The sequence below is a fragment of the Beta vulgaris genome, chromosome 8 (assembly GCF_026745355.1).
Source record: "Beta vulgaris subsp. vulgaris cultivar EL10 chromosome 8, EL10.2, whole genome shotgun sequence".
NCBI lineage: Eukaryota > Viridiplantae > Streptophyta > Magnoliopsida > Caryophyllales > Amaranthaceae > Beta > Beta vulgaris.
Genome location: NC_079209.1, coordinates 3,990,126 through 4,008,993, shown reverse-complemented (window position 1 = coordinate 4,008,993; position 18,868 = coordinate 3,990,126). Strand labels below are relative to the sequence as shown.

Genomic DNA, 18,868 nt, shown 5'->3' with positions numbered 1-18,868 from the left:
ATTTGCTAAAATTTTATTAATTAGTGTGTCGTTGTCATTTAGTCATCATACGAACAATTCCAACCAACATAAAAACATTTCCAGTTTGTAATTCGGCAAGAGATAAAAATATAAGAGTATGATGTTGATAGAATAAACAATTTTGAGTTTTTGACCAAACATAAAATAATTGAGTCAACATTTGCTGAAATTTTATTAATTGGTGCGTCGTTGTCATTTAGTCATCATACGAACAATTCGATTCCTACCAACATAAAAATGTTTCCAGTTCGTAATTCGACAAGAGATAAGAATATAAGAGTGTGATGTTGATAGGAGCTAAATATTAAACAATTTTGAGTTTTTGACCAACCATAAAATGTAGAAACTATAGATGAGTTATATTAGAGGTGATTATTTTGGGCCAGATTTTTTCGGTCCGCGGGTCGGGTCCGGCCAGATTTTTTCCGCTTTGGGCAAGGCAAAAACGACTTTCTAGTCTATTTTCTGGCCCGGCCTGTTTTGACCCGCAAAAGCCTGCTAATTTAGGCCCGAAATAGCGGGCTTTGGACACAAAAATTCGACCCGAATTTAGGCCCGACCCGACGAATGGGCAAAATTTTTTGGTCGCTGCCCGGCCTGAACCCGGCCCGGCCCATGATCACCTCTAAGTTATATATAGTCTATCCAAACATGAGGCAGGACTTGGAGTATGTACATACTTCTATAGAATAGTCTTAAGACAAATTAACAGAAAGACAGTAAAAACATGTTAATTTATTGGATTAACAGAGGACTATACATGTTCTTGATTTGCACGGGAATGATCTTGATTGTGGCGATGGAAGTGTGGCTACTGAGGGAGCATCGCAGCGAGATGTGCTATTTCGGCATGCACAGGTTTTATATCGCGTTTACCATTGAGCTAACTATCTCGTTCTGTGTCTACTTTTATGCCTACATGCATGCAGCAGGTTGGAGAACGATGAACGAAGGTGTCTACAAGGAATTGAGACGTTATGGCCCGTATTTATGTGTCGTATTCTCTTTCGATATCTTATGTTTCGGCTTAGTTACTTTGGGACTAAGTATATTCAGTTTCTCCTTAGTTGATGGGAGTTCTAAATGGGTGTATATCAAGCCGTGTCTTTACAACAATAGCAATGTGTGCAGTCAGTTGCAGCACAAATTTGTAGATGATCACACCGCGGTAGCGTTCTTTGCTTCAAACTTGACTAATATAGAGGTACGTAATGATCTTGTGGGGCTCCTGAGCTACTTGAGTGAGCTAAACTTGATTTAAGAGGCTTGTGAGTAAGCTCGACTTTGTTAGTTTTTGTTTATCACTTTATTCTAATATATTCTCATGATTCATAATTTTCTCCCTTTTTTATAATACATGCAACACTTTTAGAATTACGAATTACAAGACAATTTTTCTTAGGCTATGTTTAGTTCATCTGAAATTTTCTAATCTGAACTTATCTGATCTAATCTGAATTTATTTTTTCTGATCTGATCTGATTTGATTTGATTAGATCTGTAATAAGCAAAAATAAGGTGAACTGAACATAGCCTGGTGTACAATTAGATGGAAAAAGGTATATAATTAGACTAACTAATACATTATATCAAACCCCAGGATCCACCACCTTACCTCCGCCACCACCACCCGCCAACACCACCACTCTCTCTCTCTCTCTCCTCATTCCACAATTCTCTGTCCTAAAAAATTCTAAAATTCATCTCCCTAAAAAATCCCCAAATTATCAAAATGCAGATTTTCGTGAAAACCGTAACTAGAAAAACCATAACCCTAGAAGTCGAATCTTTCGATATAATCGACAACGTGAAAACAAAGATCCAAGACAAGGAAGGAATTTCACCAGATCAACAACGCCTGATTTTCGCCAGAAAACAATTGGAAGATGGAAGAACTCTCGTAGATTACAACATTCAGAAAGAATTGAAGCTTCATTTGGTGTTCAGGCTTCGTGGTGGTACGGTGATTAAAGTAAAAACCCTAACTGGTAAGAAATTAAGATCAATATTGTACCAACTAATACAATCGATCGAATTAAGGAACGTGTTGAAGAAAAAGAAGGAATTTCGCCTGTTCAACAGAGGTGGTGTGGTCGCTAATGGTCGGCGAGGGAGGGAGGGAGGAGGAGGGTTGGCCGGTGGTTTGCGAGGGAGAGAGGGAGGAAGGTGTGGTGGTTGGTAGTCGTGGTTGTTGGTTGTGGTGGACTGGTGGGTCGTTGTGGGTTGCTATTGCGGTTGCGGAAGAAGAGAAGTTAGAAGGGTGGTGGCTGTTAGATAGGTGGAAGTTGAAATTAGTTTAATGGTTTTAGATTGTAGTTAAGCAAAATTAATTTTTATAAAGTAAGGATATTTAAGTAATTTTATAGTCCAAAACTTATCAAATTAGGAAAAAAAAAGGAGTATTGTGTCTATTATGAAACACTCCTTAACAAAAAGTGTTGCTTGTATTATGAAACGAAGGATGTACAAATTTTGACATACATGTAAACTAAACTAGGTATACTTATGGATGGCAACGGGGCGGGTCCACCTGCACCCAGACCCAGACCCGTTTATTTTTCACAGACCCAGACTCGCTTTAGATCCGTTGGGTTTAGATTTTTCAGACCCAGACCTAAATCTGCTGGGTCTAGCGGGTCCATGGGTCCTTACTGAGTGCTAAATGGATCCTTCTTAGTTTTAAGTTTTCATCACATTTTTGAATATATGTAATTAAAAAATTTCGCCCTAATATATATAGGTTTTTGTATCCATGGTTAAACCATTCTCCAAATAAAATTTTAAGAATTAACTCATAAAATATTAAAATGTTACAACTTATAAAGTTACATGTCTTAATGGAGTTACAACACTAACGAGTTCACAAAATCACAACTCATAAAATTTTAGAGTTTTGGTAAAAAAAAATATTATAATATGTAAATGGGTCCGCGTGGCGGGTCTGGGTCTAGCATATGTGGACCCGAACCCAGACCCGACCAATGCTTTTCGAGACCCACACCCGACCCAGACCCATTGGGTCTAAAATTTCTGGACCCAGACCCTTATAAATGGGTCGGGTCCGGGACCCATTGCCATTCCCGTATACTCATAAACTAATATCCGTGTTTTATGTTCCAAGACCTAAGTAAAATTAATGATAGGAATTGGAGTTGATTCAAGTGTTGGGAATTTTCCATCTTCCCCAACAATATATAGAGTTCAATTTTTACCCCAAGCAATTTGCTTAGAATTCAGGGGAAAATTGGCTTATAATAAGTATTTGGGTGAGGTGACTATACGAGGCAGCCCAGAAGATTTCTTCTTATATATTAGGAAAAAAAAAGTAGATTTAACTATTATATTTTAGGAGTGCATTAAACACTCAAACTTGGGATGGGGACGATGTAATTAATTATATTATATTCATTTTCTTAGTATACCTAAGGATATAATAGACATTCTATAATTATAAATTCATTAAACTCTCCAATTGTTTTAACAATCCGTCTTGCATGGACCCTGTTCACACTAAAAATAGTGTGGACGAGACCCATGCACGTGACCGGTTAAGAATACTATATGATACATAGGTACACTATATCAAAAATAGATACACTATATCAAAAATAGATACACTATATGATACAGAGGTACACTATATCATATAGGAAAATATTTACATAAACGCATTATAGAAACATACACTATATCAAAAAATAGATACACTATATCAAAAATAGATATACTATATTATACATAGGTACACTATATCATTTTAACATGTGAAAGTATTGGGTCAGACCGTCTGACCCAATATGTTTCGTCGGACGAAGCCGCGAGAACGGAGCCGCTGCTCCTTCATCTTCTTCCTCCGCCTTTGGACAATACGTTCTCTTGGAAACAAGTAGTAACAATGGCGGTCTTCTTATGTTCGTTTCCCGTGGAGTTGATGTGGTGGTCGAAACTCCTGGTCGAATAATAGATTTGGTGAACAGTAACAGCCTCAAACTGGGGGAAGTTGAATTTTTGGTTCTTGATGAAGCTGACCAAATGCTTGCCGTTGGGTTTGAGGAAGATGTGGAAGTAATATTGGAAAAGCTTCCATCTGAAAGGCAAAGCATGCTTTTCTCAGCAACTATGCCTGCCTGGGTTAAAAAATTGGCTAGGAAATATTTAAATACTCCGCTGACAATTAATTTGGTAAATCCTTCATTTGGTGGTGGGGACTTGGCCAGAATCAGGTAGTGTAGGTATTATACAATTTTCAGTTGCGCTTTGAATTTTTTCAGTTGGGTATTGATATTTTTTAGTTAGGTATTGTTTTGTTTCAGTTGGGTTTTGTTTTGTTTCAGTTGGTGCTTTGTTAGTGTTTCAGTTAGTTCTTGTTGTTATTTCAGTTGGTGTTTAATATATTTCAGTTGGTGCTTAATATGTTTTAGCTGCTCTTATTTTTCTTTTCATTCAGTTGGTGCTTTGTTAGTGTTTCAGTTAGTTCTTGTTGTTCTTTCAGTTGGTGTTTTATATGTTTCAATTGGTGTATAAAAAAATTTGAAACCAACTGAAAAAAAAAGAAGACTACCTGAAAAAAAATGAAGACTACCTGAAAAAAAATGAAGACTACCTGAAAAAAAAATAAAGACCAACTGAAACCCAAGTGCGTCTAACTGAAGCACAAGTACTTCTAACTGAAGTGGTCCGACGAGAATATTGTGTCGGACGAGTCCGACACAATACGAACTCATTTAACATACAATATATCATTTTAACATACACTATATCATATCAATATACACTATCCTAAACTCACGTGATATAAATTGGGTGCACACTAATTAGTATGCACCGGGTTCATATTAGTTTTTTTTTATTGTTTTAAATGATATTGGCAAGTGGTAACTAATACAAATTAGCTAATTACAGAGATTATGCATCATACATATATAATTTATAGAAGTTGTATACGAAAATACTTAACCAGTTTAATTGTTGTTTTGTATTTACTTTTCAGTCTGGATGTTGCAAACCCCCGAAGGAGTGTAACTTCAAATTCTCAAGCCCGACAGTTTGGATGAAGCCAATAAATGGCACCTACTCAAACCCTGACTGTTATAATTGGGATAATGACCCAACAATCCTCTGTTATAACTGTCAAGTTTGCAAGCTTGGTTTTGCCCAAGATATGAAGGAGACATGGAGTAGAAGTGGTTTTATTGGAGTTTTAGCGTCGCTAATAATACTCCTAGGTTTGAAATTGATTAATGAGGATGTACTCTTGTTAGAATCAATTCGAAGAAGAGACTCAAATTAATTGTATACGATATTGGGGAATAACTTATATAATAAGTTTGCCAAACATCAGGCTTGACAGGATTCGAACCCAAGAACCTCAAGTAACACTTCGCAATATCTTCTACTTGGCCTATCATGTAAAATAAGAAACTGGAATGAGTCTCACAAAATAATAGCTTGTATGACTATACTTATTTTAGATACAATAAAGGTCCAATGTAAATTTAACTATATGATCATCGATCAATTTTAAAGGTGATTTAAGGGTGATTTTATACATATATAATTATATATATGCATTGATGTAAATCAAACACCTCATTATCTATAGATTACTTTCTTAGTTTCAGTTATATAATTTTTACTTATTCAATTAGGAATAAGGTTTTACATGTAATCAGAAATATGTGTTCATCTTCTATAGTTGCTTTTAGGGGCTAATGAGGCTCCCAAATTGTTCTTAGAATTGTCTTTGGCTTTAAATATGCGTCAATACATTTACTTGGAATGTAAGTAAACTAAGGTTTTCCAAGTTAGCTTTAGTTAGTTACTGGGTTGCCGACGTACATAACTACATAGTAGATATGTTTGCATTGGTTCCCTACAGAAGACATATCTCTCTTTCTTTTAGTTTCTTTGTGCAAATGTGTCTTACTTTTAGGAAATTAGTAATCAATCTCTACCTTTTTTTTTTAAAGGAAATTTCATTAATTAAAAGCCAAACGGCATCTACAAATGAAATTGAAAACCGAGATACAATCTAACAAGGCTAAATCAAACTTGTCTTCAAACAAACGACAATGAGCCAGAACATGCACTTCAGCGCAGCCCTCCTGAAATCGCTGAAACAAGCAGCTTTGAATGAGGAAGCCTATCATTGTGATAAGGTTGAAGAAGAACGATCGTGATCGAACCCTGCAGATCGCACCCAAGAACACAATACCATCGAGATGACGCTTGAACTTCAACCAATGAAAAACGGCGCACAAGTACGAACTATAGACAACCCAGGCGCACAAACTCAAGCCTAAGCAAACCAACACGAAAACACACCCCAACCATGGAACAAAAACTAACACAACCGTGGGGTTTATTAATAACAACCAAAAAACAAACAAACACCTGACCCGATTACAGTCGCCGCCGCACAAAGCTACCCCAGCTAGACAGTCCCAAAAACGGTGGAATACCCCTTTACTGACTGACCCGAAACGGAAAAACCGACACACAAAGAGGGAAGGGAAAGGGGGGGGCCTTAAACAGCAAACCAAACCAATCAAAAGGAGGGGAAAGGAAGGGGGAAGCCCTACAGACCAAAAGGGGAGGGGAAGGGGGAGGCCCGACACTTAAACAGGGGAAGGGAAGGGGAAGCCCGACACACAACTGGGGGAGGGGAAAGGGAAGCCCGAAATTTGACGAGGTGAAGAGCATGGGGTGCCGACTGTCACAAGCAAGGGAAGGGTACACCGGAGCAGGCGCGCCAACAATCAGTAGATCGGGAGGCGAAAACGGAAAGAAAACGAGGGACGAGAGAAAGAACAAAACCAACGAGAACGACGGCGGGGGCTCGACGACCGCCGAAGGAGCACCGAGGCGGCTGCAGCGGTGATCGAGCCCCAGTGGGTGACGGCTGCGAAAGGAGGGAAAAGAAAATCGCCCAAGCTAGGGTTTTTTTGGAGAGAGAAACTTGTGTTATTAGAGTTTTTTCCTAAAACAATTTATTTCATTTTAATCAATCTCTACTTTGTGTCCTAATAATTATTAGAAAACAACTTAGAAATCACCTTTTTACCAACAACTTTTTGCAAAAATCACATTATTAATTTTTTTTTTCAACCACCCCTTATCAGAATCTTGTCATTGACCTAGAATATTTATCTCTCCCTTGCCTCCATCTCCTTGTCATGCTCGTTGCCCAACCACCAACCTTTAGGTGGTGAGCGACATTATAATTATGTCATAAGTTATAATCTTCATATTTTGGTTTCAAATTTGAAATTACGGTTTTTTTATCGTGTACCCTTGATATTTTTTTTGCACCATATACGCTTGCAAGTTTCAAAATTCATCATATACCCTCTGTTTTTTCATAAAATCCACAACATGCAAAATGACCAACGAAAGTTAACTCCGTTAGTCATTAACTCCTAATTAAACCATCTAATCCTAATTTACTCATCTAAACCTAACCCCCTCTAACCCTAATCCTAATCATAACTTTAACCCCTAACTCTAAGTCTCTAACCACCCAGCCCCAACCCCTCCCACCCCTGTAGCCCCCCTTCCCACATCCTCTTCCTCCCAAAGCGAAAGTAACTTGTACTGTCATTCATTGAACCAAATAGGCAACCCACGTCATCCATCGTCACTGTTGTTCGCGGGTGCAATTACACCCACGATTCTCTTATGTTTTCGTTCTCCCAATCTGAATCCAAACTTATGAATTTTACAACAATTTTGGCTGTGATTTTCAAAAATTTTGGGGTGTATTACTCAATCTCAATTGTTAACCAAAGTGGAGGGGGGTTGCGGGCTGCAGGGGAGGGGAGGAGAGGCTGTGAGAGAGGGTCGTTGCGAGGATGGAGGAGGGGGGGACTGCGGGGTGGGGGAAGGGAGGCTACGGGGTCGTGGGGTTGCACGGGTGGGGGGGGGAGGGGAAGGGATGGTGGTTAGATTAAGGGTTAAGGTTAAAAGGGATCAGATTTAGATGAGTTAATTAGGATTGCAGGGTTCAATTAGGGGTTAACAACTAACAGAGTTAATGTCCGTTAGTCATTAACGCCATGTGGATTTAAAAGTGAAGGATAAATGGTAAATTTCAAAACTTGCAAGGATATATGGATAAAAAAATTTTTGTCAAAGGTATATGATGAAAAAAACGTAAAAAAAATCATTTATGATCATCCACTTGACAAAAGATCTACTACTCCGGCACCACATCCACTTGACAAAAGATCTATCGCACAAAATCCACAGTTTCTTTTCATTTGTAAGCATTTCACAGTCCAATTTCCATCTTTCAGAAGTTACACTTCAGCTAAGAATCTAGGTATGATGCTACCTGTCTTGAGAGTTACTGTTAATGAAAAATTCCCGTTCAAAGAAATTTTAACCAGCTGATGGATCTATGAACCTGCTGCAGCTGGCCGAATCCGAGGAAAGGGCCTCCTTCTTCCCCCATTTAGAAAAAAAGTAAGACATGGGAAGAAAAGGAATTAATTACGGAAAATGCCCAACCGAAAAACAGTAAATCGAAATCGGATGGGCCAATGGCTGCCTAATTAGATGAAGTTTTCTACACCTAAATTACCCAAATGAGATAACTGTATGCATGACTTGGAAGTTGAAATGAGGTCAAGCAGAAGTGGTAGGCACATCATCCTCAATAGGTGCTTGTGGTGCAACAATTTTCGCCGGTTTTGGTGCAGCAGGAGGTTTAGATGGCCTGTTTGGGTGGCACTCTTCGACCTTCTTAGCAGGCATCTCAAACTGCACCATAATTAAAGGAGGAAGAAACCCATTAAAAAGAAAAAAAATTAGAATCCTTTCTTATCCATGTAATTGAGGTTTCCACATATAAATGTGCTATGAAAAAGGCATTGCTTCAATAAATCGTACACAAATTAGCTAGGACATGCAAACTGACCTTGTAGCCACATCCAGCAACACAAGCATGAAAACATTCCTGTGAACAATGACAGAATGTATACGAAGCTTTAGTTTTTTTCTGACTGAGAAGCTTTAGTTGTCAGAAATCGTTAAAAGAATGTTTTGAGAGTCACGATTACTAAGGAGAATTACCAAAGAGAAAAAAATGACACATAAAACATGGTGACAAAAGGACAGAAAAAAGTATCATCCACTTAAGGTCATTCCCCCGAGTTGGTTATGAAATCATATCTCCAACTGGATCACCACTTACATCCATAAACTCTATTTGGCAAAATTTCAATTAGCCAAACAAGAGATAGGAGGGTTTTAGGCACCACACGATGAGAAGTTACGAAAATGTCCTACTTTCATAGGATTAAAATTAGCTGAAAAGCTATATTCCTCGACCACAAACAGCCAATTTAAATGGCCAATAGATCACAGATATTATTTAAGAATCCAATGTCAGACAATTTGAATATTTGAGTCATAAGAGAAGTAGAGAACTATGGGTTTGTAACATAGGTAACTTCTGAAGCAGGGGTTGTTTATTCTGTAATCAAGTAATGGAATTGAAACAAGCACTTTAATGCAAACCTCAGAGTAACCAGCATCTCCAGGAGAACGATCAATATAAGCACTCCACTTCTGGTCTTTTAATACTGGGTCCTTGTAGCATATCTGATCACATTCACTCACACCTGTATGTCATGCATTTAGATTGAAGAAGATCAAAACCATGTACAGCTTTCATTTAACAAATAGCTGCAGTACTTTCACAAAAGGCTTACAAGTACATCCAATTAACCCCTTTGAGGGTACGAATTTTGAGAATAAGAACAGTTATTGTAACTGAGTACTATGAGAAGGTAAACAATAGATTTTACATTAAGGCCAACATCAGAGACCATGTACAGAAGAATATTGTGTAATGTGATAGTAGTGTGATACCATCAACAATATGTAGGCACATACGTCTTGTTGCCAAAACAGGGGAGACAAACAAATGGGTCCACGAGAAAAATAAATGGTAGCAACACTAACAAAGATTGCTGACTTGCTTAGAATAACCTTTTACTGCTTTCAAGATGACCACATGGATAAAGGCTTATACAGTTTTACCTAATTTACAAAATCCTCCATGAACTGCGATCCAAAGAAGGCAATTTGATACATGAAACTATGCAAGTGGTATACTTTTTGGGCTAATTTAACATAATCGGTAGCAAATAGCATTCTTTCAACTTTATTGTAACCATGAATTAGGTAACACAGGGCATATGGATACATTAAAAAACCGCACACTCAAACAAGAATTTCAACAGGTCACTATGGGATTCCCCTTAGTAGTCATTGCACAATTGTCAATCTTATCGGACAGGTATAATAGGAGCTTCTGTCTCATCAATCATAAATCCACTTATCCATATGTCTAATCCTTGATCAAGTGGTGCATAAGATACCTTATTTCATCCTATTCACCTCATTAAGTGGTACACCCAATATTCCAATGTACTTTTTTCTATATTCCTTTCAAGTAGAAAACCAAATATCCAGGAACAATTGATTTTCAGCACGACACTTTGGCCATGTCTGTATTTTGTCAAGATTATGAGCCCAAAAATTGCAGAATGCTGAATAGGAGGTGAAGATAGAGCAGGGAGAAGAGAACACCATAGCTGAAGGACGGCCTTAGCACAAAACTGCAGAATCTTAGGAAGACAAAAACTTCACATTATCATAAGTAGAAGCTACCCAGGCACTTAAGAGAAAAGCTGTTTCCGGGTTTAAAAGACTTGGCCACTAGTTCTTACAAAGAAAATCTTTACAGTCATATGAAGATTACCATCGAGGAGGCCAAAATTATCTGGAAACACAAACCAGTCGTAATTGAGAGTTTGACTTGAATAGGAAAATTGTCTACCTTGCTAAAGAGTAAAAGCTGAGCAAACACCTTCCCCAAAAAGAATAAAGCAACATAACTTGAGGATTTTCAATAAAACAGCATACAGAGGTCTTCTTGCTCCAAAGGAAACGGTGAATGCATTTAACTTGTAAGCAAAAAAAGTCTTGAACTGACAAGCCATTTCACCAAGCAACACAAACTTGTGGTTAAACTATTCATAACAACTTTACGCACTAACGAGGCTCGTGCCTATGGAGGAGTAGGGGGTGGATGTAGGAAACCATACCCCTGTGACAACAGAGATGTTGTTTCCAATTAATCCTTGTCCAAAATGCAATGACTATTTGCTACTTCCACAATATATAAGAATCGCAATCAGTTTTATAAGCTGTTTTGATTTGGTAGAATCATTATAATCGGATTGGATATGCATTGACAATAATAAACACATACAAACCAAAGGACATATTAAAGGATGTCCCTCATAGAGCGAAGAATTTCCTATACGAAGATTGCACCACGTGGCAATGCAACTTTCTCTTAACTCAGGAAATACATGAGGGGTTTTGGGGGAATCGTGAAAAAAGACAAATCATTTTCAAAATAATTTATATTGGTTGACAAGGGTTTTGTTGTACCATATAAAATTTACAACAGTTGTCAAGAATATTTTAAGCCCATAAAGTTACACAACATGTATGAACCAAGCTTTAAAATAAGAGTCACCCCATAAACATAAGCAATGAAATTAATATTCAAGCTTCTTTATAGTTGTTCCAATTGGGCTAGTCACTATTGCAAACACAAGACTTTGACCATTGATAACTAATTATCTATTAATAAAAGTATAAAAGTTGTTTAAAATATAGATACATTTGTCGTTTACTCTTTTTTTTTCCAGACACACTCTTTATCAACTGGTTAAAAAAAAGGGTCGAAGTGGATATGTGAATACTGTTCAAAGGCAAAGTTGAACAACCAACAATAATGGGGAAAAGAGGATGCAGCACAATACAATCCATTAGTTGGATAAAAGACAAGTGCAAGTATTATTTAGAACTTCCCACACATGAATGAGTTTGATCTAATGAAGCATGGGATGGAAAAAAAGTTACAGAATGACCATTGTTTCTGTATTCAAATAAAAAAGACTATAGAGTATTTCTGGCTCATTAATAACAGAAATATCAATGTTTCAGCAACATCCTTACACATGCAGATAGCACACAGCACAAACATAGTGTTCAAAGCTGCAGGAAGCTGCTCAATCGATAATAAAAAAAAATATTTGACACAAATAGAATCTGTATATGATGATACTAGATCCACAACTCTCCTTGACAGTTCCCCATGGCCATAGCATGGAGCACAGATAGCAGAATTGATCAAAAAACACTCAATCTGGATATCCAAGTCTAATGTAACTAACCCAAATTGAGGTAAAGAGTATATCCAAGAGTTTTACTTGCCAGTTAACACAGGTCAACATCAAGGACATGAGGACTTCGTCTAAGATCTGGACGCATTAAGAGAGATACCATCAATTAAAACATAAACTAAAATCTATCATGCAAATTCGTGTACCTATTACATTGATTTATTTGCGAATACTTGTTCAGCCATAAATCTTATCAGATCAATTTGTGTGTAAATGTTACATAAAGAACCTGTCTTGACTATTAAGCCATGATTAGCCATCCTCTCTCTTTCATTTCCTTCACCACTTTGTGTTTCACAATAGGCTTGTGTCCAACAAAGAAACAGAGAGCTCTGTACAGATGTTCATACCCTTATTAATGTTTTCTGTTGTGTGGACTATGGTGTGACTAAAAATGTCAAGTAATAAAAATGGTGATCCATACACAAGATAATGAAGAAAAATATGTACACCCCCTCCCTCATCTTTTGCATCTCATTTGGAGAAAAATACTAGTAAATGAGGGTGAATACTATAAGAGCAAGCAGGAAATGGATCCTTGCATTTAATCAGCACGATGACGTTACTAAGAAATAATAATTGTACCTGTCTTTCTTCTTTCTTTTTTAATACCCCGGGAGCATGTTGTATAGTCTGAAACCTAAACGGTTAGAGCTAGAAATTCTTTGAAGATGGTGCACTATAGTTTATAATTACTGTGTCAAATAAAAAAAAACAGAGGAAGATGAAAACAGGGATGTTTTGAATGTTAAGTGTGAAAAGTGTATTATTTAGCAGATCCACAATGTAATAAATGATGAGTTGTTAATCCCAGTAATAAGTCAAGAGAGCAAGAGATACCACACCTTTCCATGTGGATCCACCATTCTATACAGCCCTTTAGACCCTAAATAAGAACAAACAATCGCCTAACACTAATGCAAATCAGAATGCGTAAGAACTGCTCATTGGTTGCTCAGTGTTTTCTGTCTCCCGTAGTCAGATAGAGCTAGACTAAGGTGCATAACTTATTTAACTTGCATCATTTTTCATTTTAGTAGTACAACTAACTTCCAACTGGCATAAGCATGGACTTAGACTCGTCTCTGGAGTCTGGACACCACTTTCACAGCAAAAATCATCAAAAATGAACAGAACACATGTATTATGAAATGTATAAAACACCTACAGAACAAAAAACAAAGAGAAAATGATAAAGAAGGCAAATACGAATACAGGATAATACATTGACAATTAACAAATGTAGACACAACAAACCATATAAAGATATACATCATGAACTTGACTATGATTGAAATTTGTCTAGAAGACTTCGATGATCACCCAAGACAAAGAAAAGGTAATACTCACATTCATCCCACGTGTCACCATCAGCATCACATCCCTTTTTGCAGAATACTCTCCCTGCAGAATACACAAAGAAGCAAGAAAAATTAAGGTTGCAGAACTAGTTTATACAGCATTTATTGACTATACACAGATTTTTATTATTGTCAATCCATAGAAAATTGCAGCAGTTCAGAAACCAAAAGATACATCAGAATTCAGATATAAGATTGCCAGATTTACCACTTGCGGAAAAATATACCATGAAACTACAACCACTCCTTATCAAGGAGTTGAAGAGTTGAAGTTGCTTTACATTCTGTAGCTACATCAAGTAACTATAAACTTCTAAGAAAACAACCGGATTAATGGCAAGACAATCTAAGTAATACCACCAACTGCTTTTAGATCTATGAGTTTGTTTGCTATGTTGAAGACATGTAAAAGCAAAATCGAGTAATATGCTAATAGGTTTTCATAGAGTAGGCTTGGGTTTAGGACAAATAATCACTTGGGATTTTAGGAGTCTGCTTGTGATAGCACATGTTGAATGCATGCAGGAAGCCGAGAGAGATAAATAATAGATAAGATGCTGCAAATGGGGGCAAGAAATTAAAAACTAGACTAAGAAAAGATCTGGTGGAGATGCAAAGTATCTTATACAACTCATATATAAGGACTTTCTTACAGATTACTTAATTCACATCTCAACCAAATGGGACTCTTGATAGTTTGTTGTTTACAACAAGCATCCTTCCGTCACCATGTAGCAAGGATAAAATGGAACTAGATCCATTGTAGACAAGAATATACTTAACAAGGCATCGCCCTTATGACTTATGAGTACATGAATCAAAGGTTTCATCCATCAAACTCAAGTCTTTAAAAGATATTCTGATTTATAGAATCTAAAATCGTGTAGAAGAACTAAAGAATTATTATAGTATGAATCTCCCCACTATAAACTAAGGCTCTGTTTGGTAGAGCGTAAAATATTTTCCTCGCTACTGTTTTCCTCTATTTTTAATTTTACATTGTTTGGTTTGTAAAGGAGTGTAAAATCATTTTTTCTAGGAGTAAAATTGCTCTCTCAATGATGGAAAATCATTTTCCCTTCAAAATGAAGGGAAAACTATTTCCCTTCCTTTTCCTTATCGCTCTTATACACTCCTCCCACTACCTCCTTACTTTCCCTTTCATTTTCCTTTCGTTTCATCATTTTTCTTACATTTAACCAAACAACGAAAACTAATTTTGGAGTTATGTTTTCTATTGTAAATTGTTTTCCATGAAAATCATTTTACCCTGAAAATATTTTACACCCAAACAAACGGAGCCTAAGTGCCTCATTGATTATCTCAAGTATATGATGGAAGTAAATCTTGCAACTCACTAATAATGTTCACTAAATTATAACAAGAGTCTACTAAATTTCATTCACCGCCAAGTCTTGTGTAACAATCAGCATTACCAGAAGTAAAGCTGTATCCATCAAACTTCTAGAATGACATGAAAAACCATCATGACCAATAGCAATATCTTCATAAGAGATTAGATAAAAAAAATCTAAATGTTCCACCACAGTTTTCGATCGAGGTATACAACAAAAAACATACAAATCATACAATGGTGATGAGGATGATAACAGAAACTAAAAAAGAGAAAGAAAACAATATAAGGAGGTATAAAGGGACATGAACAAAGACAAATATAGATTTCAAAACCAACTATACAGTATAAATCCTTAAAATGTACCAACTAAACATACTTGGCAACCACATATTCAAGGAAAATGTAACACCAATATAACATACAAACACACACCCATCCTTCTTTTTTTTCTCTTCCATTTTTTTTCTTCTTTTATGGTTTTTCTAATTAAAAATTCCCAGCACCAACTGAATCATACCATTTTCTCAAACTCTGTAACAAATAATCCAGAACATAATTCCAATGTTCCCATCTAAAAAATAGATAATGCATATGCAAAGTTTGTCTAATAATATTAAGTTATTAAACATAATAATCACCACATAAAACCACCATTATAACATAACATGATCAACCAATGCATATGCAAAGTTTGTCTAATAATATTAAGTTATTGAGCATAATAATCATCACAAGATACCACCTTTATAACATAAAATGATCAATTAACCTAAGTTCTATCATAATAAAAATAGCCCAGAAAATTCATCAAAGTAACTATGAAATTAGCTATATAACCCACCATTTAAATATCTTTTTTCCTCCCAAAAAGAGGAAAAAATTACATATAAAGGAGAAAAGAAAGAACAACAATGGAAAAAATTAACCAAAAACAAAATTCAAGAAAAAAAAGAAGGAGAAAATAATTTACAGGGAATTTGGGTAAGAGCAGCAAATTTGTGGGTGCATTGGCTGCCGCAAGGTGATGTCCATTGCTGAGGAATAATGTCTCCTAACTCTTTCATTTTCTTTTTCTTTTTTTCTCTCCTTAATTTCTATTTTTTTCAAACTATAGAAATAATATTATTAATAATAATTTACCTTAAATTATTGGTTTGCCCATCTTCAACTTCAGGAAATTGACTTTGCCCTAATAGGCCTAAAGAGAGAGAAGGGGAAGGAGACAATTGAGGAGAATGAAAAGTGGGGAATATGGTCTATGGAGGCTGGTCTGAGAACGTGAGAAGTGATGGAGGAATTGCAAAGGGCATTTTTGTACTTTGATTTTGATTTTTCTTCGGTCCGGTTTGGCAATTAGCGGATAATTATTAGTTGTTAGCTTATTGTATTAGCTGATTATATTAACTTACCGTATTAGTAGTTGTTTGCATAAAGGTGTTTGGTAAATAGCTGGTAGCTGATTGCTATATTATTAGATAGAATGACCAATAAGGATATGTGCATAATCTATTATTGTACTTTTTGTTATCTATTAATGTAATTTTTAACAACTTTAGGATATAAATGTAATTGGTCCCCTCATTCCCAAACCTCTAATGTCAAAAAGCTCATCCCCAATCTTTTTCAAAAAGAGCTTTTTGGGCTCAATAAGCTAATGAAAACCTCTTTTTACCAATCACTCACATTAGAGGAATCACTAGCCAAATCCTTCATTATGAGCTCAAATCTTGCCCCAAACTTCTCTTTATCAAACAAGGTTTTCATATTTATGCTCATGAGATTTGAAAATATTCACCGTGTACTCGGATTTTTTTAAAAAGAAACCTTACGACGTATGTCCTTAAGAATAAGGATTCCCTTGTAATTTATGGACTCAAATAAGGCTTAATCTTCACATATTATATAGTTGAGTGTACCTACAAAATATGGTATACCATGCACCCCTTCGTATCCTCCTCCATCATGTGCTCTGCAAATGAGTACATGGGTGGAGAATGTGAAATGTTTTTAGTTGTATGTATGCACTTAAGTATAAGATGTAAATTCCGTATCTCCGGTGGCTCATCTCTCATCATCACCCTTCGTTTTTGTTTTTACAAGAAACTAAGTGTAGTGTTTCTTATGTAGAAAGTCTGCTGCAATCTACTAATCCAACGTTTTGTTGTGGGGTTGACTCCCAAAGTAGTAGGGGTGGTTTAGCCGTGTTTTGTTGGGGCCCTTTTGATGTTCAGGTGATCTCCAAATCTAGGAATTTTGTCTTCTGTAAAATAGTTATGACTAGTAATGGCAAGTACTGGCATGTTTTGTTTTTGTACGGGGCTTCGCAACTCCAGCATCGCAGTGAGCTTTGGCATTCTCTTTTTCTGCTTCTCCGAAATCATGATTGTTATTTAATACTCGGTGATATCAATCAGTTGGACTGTTATGGGGATAAGCTGGGGGGTCTGCCATCATTCGTGGGTGGGAGGACATCATTCAATAGAAACATTCTTTACAACTCCAGGATATTCCGTTTGTCGGCCCTCGGTTTACCTGGGCAAATAATAGGGAAAACCATGGTTTGATTATGGAGAGGCTTGATCGTGCTTATGCCTCGCCCAATTGGATGCTGGATTTCCCTCACACTCTTACCACCCACTTACCTATCTCGACCTCGGACCACGCTCCTATTTTCGTCCGTATGGATCCCCCAGCCTCCACTACTTTCCGCCCATACCAAGTTGAGTCTTGGTGCCTTTCTCACCCTGAGGTTCGCCACATTGTTATCTCAGCCCTTGCAATGGTTGTTTCTGGTTCTCCGATGTATACTCTCTCTCGGAAGCTTGCGGTTATTAAAAGTAAGCTTCGTCCTTGGTGCCTCGATCGTCGGTTATTTTGGGGTATTAATTGGCATAAAATTTCATCACATTTCTCTAGGCTAGGTGAGGGGGTCGAAAACCTCGTCCAAGGTGTTCATCTGGTGGGTCAACGTAGGGACCTCGTTAACCAAGTTGTGCTCGCTTTCTCTTATTGGAAGCAGCGTACTAAAGATACTCGCATTCAGTTCAGGGAGGCTGCCACGAGTTTCTTTTTCAGGCGGCTTCGGGGTCCGTAAACACCGTAATCATATTTTCATGTTGCGAGGGGATGATGGTACTTGGATTGACTCTCCGCAAGAAATCGAGGCCCAACTCATTTCTTACTTTCAAGGGATTTTCGAGTCAAGTCCTTCGGCCTCCGAAGCCACTTTGCACTTGGGCGACCGGATTTACCTCGTTTTGCGTGAGTTAAACCTTCCAAAAATTTCGGACATCGATGCTTTGCGGCTCTCTTCGGATTTTACAAGTTTGGAAATTCAGGAAGCCATGTTCAGTATCAGTGATGATAAGTCGCCGGGTTTAGATGGCTTCCCTGCTGTTTTTTTTAAAACATATTGGGAGTCTATTGGTCATCTGGTGATTGCTGCTATATCTCGTTTTTTCGAGACAGGCCACATGCTGAAAGAATGGAATCAGTCTCTTATTGTTCTAATTCTGAAGCAAGATCCTCCGGAGGAAGTTTCTCATTTTCGGCCTATTAGCCTTTGCAATGTTCTATACAAGTGTATCTCTAAATGTATGGTCAACCGCCTTCAACCTTTGTTGCCCCATCTCATCGACGACTACCAGAACGCTTTTATTCCAGGTCGTCAAATGTCAGATAATATCCTCCTGTCCCATGAGCTCTTACATACGATTAACAAACAACGATCCGGGTCTCGCCATTTGGCCGCTATCAAAATCGACATGAATAAAGCTTATGACCGTGTTAACTGGTTATTCCTTCTTAAAGTGTTGAAAGCTTATGGTTTCCCTGATAACTGGATTCATCTTATCCACCAATGT

At 37.1% G+C, this 18,868-nt stretch overlaps 2 protein-coding genes across 2 annotated transcripts; one reads left to right on the top strand and one right to left on the bottom strand.

Annotated features, from left to right (window-relative positions):
* Nucleotides 1-706: 706 nt before the first annotated feature.
* On the top strand, nucleotides 707-5,379 carry LOC104900840 (tetraspanin-9). Its single transcript, XM_010688370.4, has 2 exons — nucleotides 707-1,225; nucleotides 5,012-5,379. The coding sequence occupies exons 1-2, from the start codon at nucleotides 749-751 to the stop codon at nucleotides 5,309-5,311; spliced, it is 777 nt and encodes a 258-aa protein (XP_010686672.3). The 5' UTR covers nucleotides 707-748; the 3' UTR covers nucleotides 5,312-5,379.
* Nucleotides 5,380-8,249: 2,870 nt separating this feature from the next.
* Nucleotides 8,250-16,292, bottom strand: LOC104900716 (hypothetical protein). The gene is made up of 5 exons (XM_010688211.4): nucleotides 15,976-16,292; nucleotides 13,638-13,691; nucleotides 9,541-9,644; nucleotides 8,939-8,977; nucleotides 8,250-8,781 (listed from the first exon to the last, which is right to left on the bottom strand). Exons 1-5 carry the CDS (start codon nucleotides 16,067-16,069, stop codon nucleotides 8,647-8,649), a joined length of 426 nt encoding a protein of 141 aa, XP_010686513.1. The 5' UTR covers nucleotides 16,070-16,292; the 3' UTR covers nucleotides 8,250-8,646.
* Between the last annotated feature and the right edge of the window lie 2,576 nt (nucleotides 16,293-18,868).